Source organism: Aplysia californica, unplaced genomic scaffold (assembly GCF_000002075.1).
Source record: "Aplysia californica isolate F4 #8 unplaced genomic scaffold, AplCal3.0 scaffold00684, whole genome shotgun sequence".
In the NCBI taxonomy this organism is placed as follows: Eukaryota; Metazoa; Mollusca; class Gastropoda; order Aplysiida; family Aplysiidae; genus Aplysia; species Aplysia californica.
In genome coordinates, this window is record NW_004797954.1 from 375,526 (window position 1) to 385,272 (window position 9,747).

The following is a 9,747-nucleotide window of genomic DNA, read 5'->3' on the forward strand; positions in this document are numbered from 1 at the left end:
TAATTTTTAAAAATAATATATTTATTTATGTTTAGATAGTACTTTCTGCTGATGAGAAGAATGAAATCCCTGGATTTGAACTAAATAATACGGGATTATTTCTTTTTTCTCTTTTGCAAGCACCTAAAACTATAATAAGGAGTTGTCGCGAACAAAAATTGATCTTTGAAGAATGTGAATGAATACCAAAGATTTTTCCTTTTACTTGCAACTGAATTCCTAAATTTTGCACGGTCAGTTGCTGTCGTAAATGTAAACTAAAGTACTATTTTCGGTTGATGAAATCACGTTTTCCTGTTCTAAAAATGGCATCTCCTGAGAGCACAAGGATCGTCCTTGGAGTTTTTGCGGCTACTGGAGTTGTTGTTATAACTTATTTATTGTTGAAAAAGTTTGGACCAAAGAAAAAAGGTAACAACGATAATTGTGTCTTGTGTCCGTTTGTGTTTATCATGGCTTGTAACTGTCAGAACTTTGTGATGAAAGTCATGCCCTTGGACTGTCATTCCATCCATCATTCTCTGCCCCTGGCCTGAGCCCTGAGCAAAGTGCAAAGTTAATGATAAAAGATTAACCGATGAACTTTGTATTGTCAGTAACTTTTATTACTTCCTACTTCATCAGTTTCATTAAACAGTTGTTTATTTTAGGTTGAATTGGCCTCTTGGCGGTGAATTTTTGCCTGAAATAAGTGTGTGGTGTTAACTGGCGAATTCCATATGAGCCAAAAATGAGCGACCACTGCCACTATTGAATACCTCTCTGAAATAGAAAACAGAGAAGAGTTAGAGGATTATAATTATCGGTATCATTAATCAGACCCCAGGGGTGTGATTAATCAGAATATTATTCGGACCCTCCTTCTTTCCGGCTTCCGTATTAAGACCCCCGCTGTCCAGGTTCCGGTTGGAGCTTTATAGCCGTCCGGCCCTCCTCTGAGCTTCATCCGTGTGATGACCGTTTGTGTGCGTCAGTCTGCGTGAGTTTGTTTGAGTTTGTGGCCTACTTGTAGAATCACCTGCGTTGGTTCATGAGGGAGGCGTACACTTCTCATTCAAAACCGGTCAAGTTGCTAGCCCTAGATGTTCGTCCAATGAAATTGTAACAAATTAACCCGCTTAGAAATGAGGAACTCGATCAGAAAAATTATAAGACTCGCATCTCGGTACCGACGCAGAACAGAAGTTAAGTCCAGGTTCTGTGTGTGTACTATTTTATTTAGTTTGTTTTGTGTGCTGAACACAAATTTGACTCCATTTACATGGCAAATCAGAGCCTGCAAACAACATTCAGGGCGCTGTGAACGTAACCTGCAAACTAGATCTAGATCTAGATCTAGATTATATTACATTCACGGCACCGTGACATAGTCACTGCATTTTTCAAAAACACTAAGACCAACTCGCCCTTAAGTTTTATATCTCTTCACCCTGGATAAGGACAAATGCAGCCCATATTATAAAAGGCCGGCACTATTTCTCCGAACGTTCAGGAAAATAAAGCTGGACACTATTTCTCCGAACACTCTGAAATCGCATCCTTTCACGCAAATTTCGGATATTATATAGAGTATAGGCCTACCAAAGATTGTTTGTATACAATACAATATATAATATATGGTTCAATCGGTCCAAAAAAATGTCCGCAGTAAATATTTATATAAAGAAATGCAACAGTTCCAAACAGTTTTTCGCTACAGATATGACATGTCGCCTATGAAGGGTGCTGCTCTTAAACTTACCGGCCTAAACTTAATGTGTTGTGTTCACTCGTGTGCTGTCTAGATTTAGATCTACGGAGGATTATTGATAACGACACAGAACTAGCTTCTGCGTTTGTCACGGCCGCGACCAATCAATCGTGGCTCGATTTTTGGCATTTTTTGGTCGGGGAATAAAAGTCAAATTTAACCGAAAGAAACCGAACCTCTTTACTTTTGAAAAGAAAGTTCACTTAGCTTCACTTAGTCTTTAGTCTCTTTCTCACTTGTTGTCACCCCGTTGATTTATTGAATACGTTACAGTTACTTTTATTTTTCCCTCTTTGACTCTTTGTGGTGTTTTATTTTGTTAGTGTGTACTTTTTTTTTCTTGTTATTGTTCTGATGTGTTGTTTTTCTATCAATTTTTTTTGTTGGTGAAAAGGGGGGGGGGGGGGTGTATATATATATATATATATATATATATATATATATATATATATATATATATATATATATATATATATATATATATATATATATATATATATATAGATTTAAATGTCTTTATGTTAGAGCGTACGTTCCACCAAAACCGATTACATGGACTGACACTGTGATTCCATAATTTACATGTAATATCCTCTACTTTTTTAAAAATTTACGCACATTTATGGTTAAAATAGCGAATCTTCTTCGGACAGGTGGACACACGCCCTTATTTGTTAAGTTTTGTGGTTGTTTTTATGGGCTGTTTTAATTTTGATTTCATCCTGTTGTGAAACCTTTCTTTTTCACGTTTTTACACTCATCTAAAAATCTCTAGACTAGCTCTTGAAAATTGAAATAGATATAGACCCAAAAATTTGCTCCTGTGTGTGTGTGTGTGTATGCATGTGCGTGTGTGAGTGTCTGTGTGTGGTAGTAAGTGTGTAAGTGGAGAGTGAGGAGTATGTGTGTGTTTGTTTTTCGGGCTTTATTTCAGCCTTTATTCAGCAACATGACAGTTCAAAGTATACAAAAATAGAAACACAGGATCCATTCACTCCAGGGCTCATGAGTCGTTCCTCTCTTTCAGTGTCACTCATCCATTCAATTCCTGTGTTCTCTCCCGCGGCTCATATCCCCGTCCGCATGACTTTCACACCCCACCCCCTCCCTCCAGGCACACACTAAGAAAATCTCACTCATTCCCTTGCACCCTACAAACCATGGACAATAACATAGGCAAAACACTGCCTTAACCACATTCCTTTCGTTCGTGAGCTGTGGACCAGGCCAGGTGGGGTCGGTGTCGTCGTCTTGTAGGCGTAGTTGCTGTCGCCTGTGGATACACTCGTACATTCTTCCTTTAACCCGCTCTTTCACTCACACTGTCTCTCCATCCACAGCTCAGCTCGTCATACGTTCAAAAGTTGCCCACTGATCATGTTTAGTTAGTGTGTGTATAAGTTTGTGTGTGTACATGTTCATGATGGTGGTGGGTGTGCGGTGGGTGTTACTGAAGGGAGTATGTAGGCGGGCTTGCCATGCAGTGTTCCTTCCCAGACCAGAGGCCAGAGGGGCGCCGAACTCTCGCAATAAATATAGGCAAAAAATCACGAGACCGGAAGCCAGAAACCGTTCGGAGAAATAAAGATCGGCACTATTTCTCCGAACGTTTGGAGGAATAGTCACTTCGTATTATTATACCTGTTCTCGGGGGGTCAGAATAGTGACCAGATTATTGGCACCCCTGGGGTCTGAATAATCGCAGGCTTTAATTATAGATTTAGTATTTTAGTATTAAAATAATTAGAGTTTGGGATAGGGGTAAGGTTGGGGTCAGGGTTAGGATTAAAGTGAGGTCTCTTCGACATTCTATTCTCCGGTTTTGGCCTCAAGAGTACTGGATACCGATAGACTTAAATACTCAGTATCGATGTTTTATCCGAAAGAGCAAGAGATGCGCTGCTATTTTACTGTATAAAATGAGCGATAATATTTCACTTGTTTATATAAATAACAGGGGGAGTTTTAATAAAGCCCTGCCCCTGAATTTAAGCATAATTATTTTATTATTATAGTAGAGGGTTTTATGGCGCTCGCAACTGCATAAGGTCATATGAGCACCAAGGGGTGGGTGTCAACGGAGAAGTCTTCACAGGGAATCAGATTTACTCTGCTCACCTTTCTAGCTTCAACAGCACAAGGTCTGCTTCGACTATCAAGGCACTACAAAAATAGCAGGTCATCAAAGAGTGACAAACGTGAAAGAAGTAGAGGAAATTGACAATTTAAAAAAAATAGTAAGGATTAGGAAAGAAAAAGCAAGCAGTTCCCTGTTGTAGATCAGGCACAGTTATGAGCGTGACATGAATCAGCCCATTTACAATTCTACTGTGCTTGAACGAGAAATGTCCCCCCTTTGGGAATGGCCTAAAGACACTAAAGTCAGTGGCACTGCCCCGGGGGGATTAGCATAATTTTGATGTTTTGCTATTCAATATGAATTGATATCTCTTGCTTGCTGAGCGTCAAACATTATAATTATTTTATCGGCGCGCACATCAAAAAGTAATCTTTTTGAACCAGAAGTAATCGTCGATGAAGCCAAAACCCACACTCCATACGTTTCGTTGGGGCCAAAACCAAATTATCCCGTCACTTCTATATTATGTTTATTGGGGTGGTCGCTCGTTACGGAAGTCCTTCCTTAACTTGTCTAAATGAATATATTTAAATCGAGCTTGTCACTTCAGTATTTTATATTTTTGTACCCAACATTATGCTACCACTACCAGTGCCAGACCTGGACATTAAGTAAAAGCCATGAAAGCAAAATCACATCATGCTAGATGAAGAAGTGTCTCTGCAAAACCCTTAACGTCACAAGACAAGTCCCCCCATCCCCTACCTCCACTCCCCAAGGGAGGTACTAAAATGTCCCGCGTAGCGCAAGTTCACGTAAATACACACTCCGTATAGAGTATAGACACACACGCTTAGGAGTCCTCTCGAGCACCATTTAGGCGAAGATAGCTGTACTCCAGAAAACAATATTTAGCTCAAATTCTTGTTCGTAATTTTTTTAAGTTGACTGAAACACGCATGCAACTTTAGGATCTGATGATTTACCAAAATTCTAACGTTTTGGGAAAGATACTTATTGAAGTAGATTTTTTTTTCAGTGTGTAATCTGCTGGTGGCTTCTTTGGGGCCCTGTTCTTCTATTCTTATAAGCTAATTTAAAAAAAAAAAAATTCTGTCCAGCTGTTACACAAATGTAATGCTAATTGCAGGTTCATTTGTGTCGCATGGACTTTATATATAGGGGGGGGAGATCTATGTCTGAATGGAGGAGAATGTCTCTCTTTCGTGACCGGTTTAGTGATGGCAAAGTTTTCGTGGACATCCCTAAAAAGGATCAAGAAATGTATCCTAAAAGTCTGGGTACTAATTTTGTTTTCTAACCCTTCTACTTCTCAAAGTTCAGATTGTAATGTTAAATGTTCACCTCTTGGGTGGTAGCTTTTTTACTTTTTAAAATTGTTCATCATTTGAAGATGTATTTATATAAATATGATCCATGTGGTGAGTTGAGTCATTAATAACTACCTACTACTGTACTTGTTGCTCTGGATTCTTTGCCAGCATGTATGCCTTTAGAGATTCTGATGCAAACTATTGTGGCTTGCTTTTAAATGTACTCTGTTTCCTTTCTGCCAGACAATTCCTTCCCAGAAACGTCTGGCGATGGACTTGAAGCCACAAAACCAAAGGAGACAGAACCAGCACAGCCAACACAGGCATCAAAAGAATCGGTTCAAGAAGAATTGCAGTCAGAAGTATCTTCATTAGCGTCTCAGGAGGTAGGTGGCAAATAGTTTGAGATACCAGTACTAAATGTCCACAACTGCTTATCTGTGTGCAGAAAAAGGTGAATGATTGTTAGGGTCCTTTTAGTCATGACAAGGTCAGTGATTGTATGGGTCTTTTTCATTGTTATTGTGTTATGGGTTTTTAGTCTCTAGTACTATTTCTTTTCTTCATTGTTTTTTAAAAGTTGCAGAATATAGCCCTCAGATTGAATACTTAGGTCTCACCAATGGCTAAGTATTCAGAGTGAACACTTCCGATAAACAATGACATAAGCAGCTAGTCATGGAACACCTGTGCCATGAAAGTTTTAGCATTCATTTTGACTGGGAAAGTGAGAAGTAGAATCTTTCTTTTTGCAAGCTGGTGTTGGTATCTGTCCTCTTCCATGAGGGTTGGGTTACTAGTTTTATTCACAGGCGTGCATCGGCAATATTTAGTTTTCAGTCCTAAACCCAGAAAGAACCTATTCAAGGGGTCAATGAGGCATGACCTACTGCATGATAAAATCTCCAGTTAGCTTTATATGGATTTTCACTTTCATCAAGATATAGGGAAAGTAAGGTTTTTATTTATTTTTGACCAGGGGAATGCTATTTATTGATCAAGGTTGGAAGGGTTCAAACTTCATTTCAATCATGATGGGGAATTTCTCTCTGCCGATAGGCCAACTAGTATTTGAGGGCCTTCAGTTGACCACACTAATAGATTGCTAAGAGTATATTTGTACCGCTGCTGTGAATTATTTAGAGGATGTTTTGGGGGAAATTTTATCCTCGACATAGTAGCATGACTGTAGTTGTTTGGTGCCAGTCCACTTGACGGTCTTTCATAAGTCCCACCTGACTGACCGCAGCCACCTCCCAACAAACTTCAACCACAAATTTCAGAACCAATGACAGTCTCAAACCTGTATAAATGCAGAGGAAATGTTAAGTATTGGGGACTGTAGTAAACTGGTAGACTGTCAAGTGAAATAGTTGTCAGACTAATCTGGTGGTCGACTGTCAAGTAGAACAGAAACATCTTTGCAGACCGTCCAGTTGACTGGCACCAGTTGTTTTTTAATCTTGTTGTTCTTTGCTTTATCTATTTATCTCTTGACACTGTTGAATGTTGGTCCACAGCCGACTGGGAAAGCATCTGAACCAGATGTAGTTCCAGACCAGTCCGATGTCTGTGCTGACCCTCTCACCCAGGACTGTCAAAGCAGCTTCTTTGCCATCGACGGAGGGTACAACCTGGCAAACAGCAGTCTTACCATCAACACTGAGAATGGAGTAGGGAGTGGGAGAAAATCTGACCGTAGCAGCGACGAGAGCTCGTATGATGTCATTGAAGACGAAGCCATAGAGGAGGTTGTCAGTGAGGAGGAGAGGAAAGATGCCCCAGAAATTGTGGAAGGGGCCAGTCAGGAGGAGGTGTCTCTTGAGGGAACCAGAGAGGAAGGGAAACTGACCGATCAGGAATCCTTCCAGGACGCCAACGAGACCAGCATGGTGATGGTGGAAAATGTTGAAAAATCTGGCTCGTCTTACTATACTTCGGCGGATGAGAGCGTGGAGATGCCTTCAGAGAAACAAAATGAGTCAGCAGACAAAGATGTAAGCGAACAGGAAGAAAGGGAAAGCCCGAAAGATGACAAAAAAGAAGATCTGGAAGCTTCCGTGACAGACAATGAGAAAACATTGGTGCCATCAACAAGCTCTGTATCGGAGAACGCTGAATTAAATGATGCTGGAGGTCCACAGGTCACAGAGAGCAAAGGTCAAGGAGAGGAGAGCGTTGGACCGGCCACTTTGGGTGGTGAAGAAGAGAAGAGGCAAGAGTCAATGTCCTCTTCAATGGAAATGAGTTCCTGGCAGGATGTCGGCGCTGATGTGGAGATTGTCAAGGGCGACGAGCAACAGGAAGTAGCCGCAGAAGACGTGTCACAGAATGCCCAAGTCCTGCCCATCACGGACGCTGTCCTCTCCGCGGAGATTGGCGCTGCTGCTGACAATGAAGATGAAGAGGCAGCGACACAAGAGCCCAGTTCTGAGGAGGTGACCCGTGTCTTGTCTCTGTGTCAGAGCTCTCCGGCACAGTTGAGCCAGCAAGATGTGGAGGTGCTGGTGTCCATTCTCTCTCGGCCGGACACGGGCCTGGTCCCCACGGTGCTGGACAGTCTGGTCAGAGTCAGTGCCTTCACGCAGCACAATGTGAGTGGTTGATGTTGTTTGTTATTTTGTTGTCAGAGGTGCTGATTCTCCGGATAAATCTAGATTTCTGAAATTGTTTTCTTGACTTCATGTCTGTTGTAATGATAATTCCTGCTTATACATTTATAGTCAGATCTCTTTGTGCATGTCATTTTGCACTAAATATAAAAAAAATAGTCTTGATACAGGGTGTATTAGAAAGTATGATCTGTAAATTTTGAGTCACCGCGTGACCTTTTCCACGGTGTCCGAAAAGTTTTATGGATTTTTTTCTCAACTAGTTGGTACTTCTGTGTGATTGTTGTTGTTATTGTTGTTGTTGTTGTTCTTCTTCTTCTTCTTCTTCTTTAGCTTCTCCTCCTCGCTTTCCTCTTTTTTTTTCTTTACTTTTATTTCAGAAAAGCTGGGCATTAATTAAAACTGATGACTCTTCGTACACATATTTTCAGAAATTTTGTTGAAATGAAGCCAAAAAAAGAAATTATCTTTATTTTGACTTTGTCTTTTTGCCAGCCAAAGTTGCGAGCAAGCAGGTGCCCACAGGTGGTGACCGCCCTGACCACAGAGAAGTGCCAAGAGCTGGTGCAGGGAAAGGTCGGGTCAGAGACGATGCTGCAAGCTCTGTGTCAGGTGGTCACAAATTTCAGCTTGGACCCCACTACTCAAGCGCTGATGGAGGTAAATTTAGTCTTGTTCTCCTATGCCTCCTTCTTCCTCAGGGCACTTGTCTGTTATTGAGGGTGGTTGGGGTGTGCCACTGGTAGGTCCTACTTGTTTTCTTTCGCTGTGCTGTTTCTGTCTGTCTGTCGCATTTTTTCTTTGCTCTAAAGAACCATTATTTTGTCAATGTACTTCTCTTTGCTCGAACTTGTCAACAGTTTTTTCAGTCCCACAATGTCTTGTAATCTTACGGATTCAAGACATTATATGTGTCTCCTTTCACCGTCTTTTCTCTTGAATTTGTTGTACATATTTCTTTGCTGCACCTTTTTCTTACAATGTGTGCACTTTGAAATGTTTGGTCAGATTATTATTATTTGCAAGGTGTCCTTTTTTCGTGCCTTAACCAAACAAATTGTTTCTCTTGTTCAGGACAGCATCCCGGCCCTGGTGGACGTTTTCTCCCTTGACACGACCAGCGAGGCTCTCCAACTGTCCCTGCTCCGTCCCCTCATCAACTTTTCCTCTGAGGCCACCTACCACAGCTACTACACGGGCCTCGTGCCGCGACTCTTCTCCCTTCTCGACTCGGGCTCTCCGGCTGTCAGAGTCCAGAGTCTGAAAGTGCTGGTCAACCTGTCTCTGGACAAGGATTTGGTGCCGAACCTTTTGGCCGCTAAGGTATGATTCTCTACAGCATACAGTATAACACGGATAGCTCGAATTTGTCGGGACCCGCCTCGGTAGTTCGAGGGATCCGTAGTTCGAGGGACATCTTACAAAGATAAAGAGAAAAAGAAAAAACGGGACCGCAGGCACAGTTCAGCGGATGCGTGATTTCGAGTCTTCTGTGTTCGATCTTCCGTGTTATACTGTATGTCGTAATGTTTACACTAAGATTTATCGATACAGTTGAAATGTTCAAGACAGCCATCCCTTGTCAAGGAGAAAAGTGTTTGTGTTAGATAAACCCTTAGAGCCTTTGCCACCAGAGGCTAAAAAAACTGCCCATGTGCCTAGCCACTGGTACACCAGTGACCGAGACCCTATTCCAGCCCTACCCGTCTGGGACAAAACATACACGGAAAACAGTGTTTACTGCGCAAGATGTTATTGATTATTTTGAAGATCTTTCTGAATTTGATGCTGGTAATGATAAGGTCTACCCTGAGTGGGATATGTGGAAAGTAATTCTGACGATCTTGTGAATGTTAGTAATATATCGCTCAGGAGCTCAGGCAGAGGGGCACGGTAGCCTCAGGAGGCCAGGGCTCAAAGGGTTAACGGATGTTTTCGACAGTGTCATAATATTTTAAACACAAGGGGGGG

At 41.6% G+C, this 9,747-nt stretch overlaps 1 protein-coding gene across 1 annotated transcript in view; it reads left to right on the plus strand.

Moving 5' to 3' along the window:
• Positions 1–270: 270 nt before the first annotated feature.
• Positions 271–9,747, plus strand: part of LOC101864094 — a 14,223-nt gene continuing 4,746 nt past the window's right edge. The window contains exons 1-5 of the mRNA XM_035972415.1: positions 271–411; positions 5,408–5,550; positions 6,685–7,758; positions 8,272–8,436; positions 8,851–9,099. Of these exons, the coding sequence (XP_035828308.1) occupies positions 279–411; positions 5,408–5,550; positions 6,685–7,758; positions 8,272–8,436; positions 8,851–9,099 (1,764 nt within the window). The 5' untranslated portion in view covers positions 271–278. The remainder of the gene's footprint in view (positions 412–5,407; positions 5,551–6,684; positions 7,759–8,271; positions 8,437–8,850; positions 9,100–9,747) is intronic.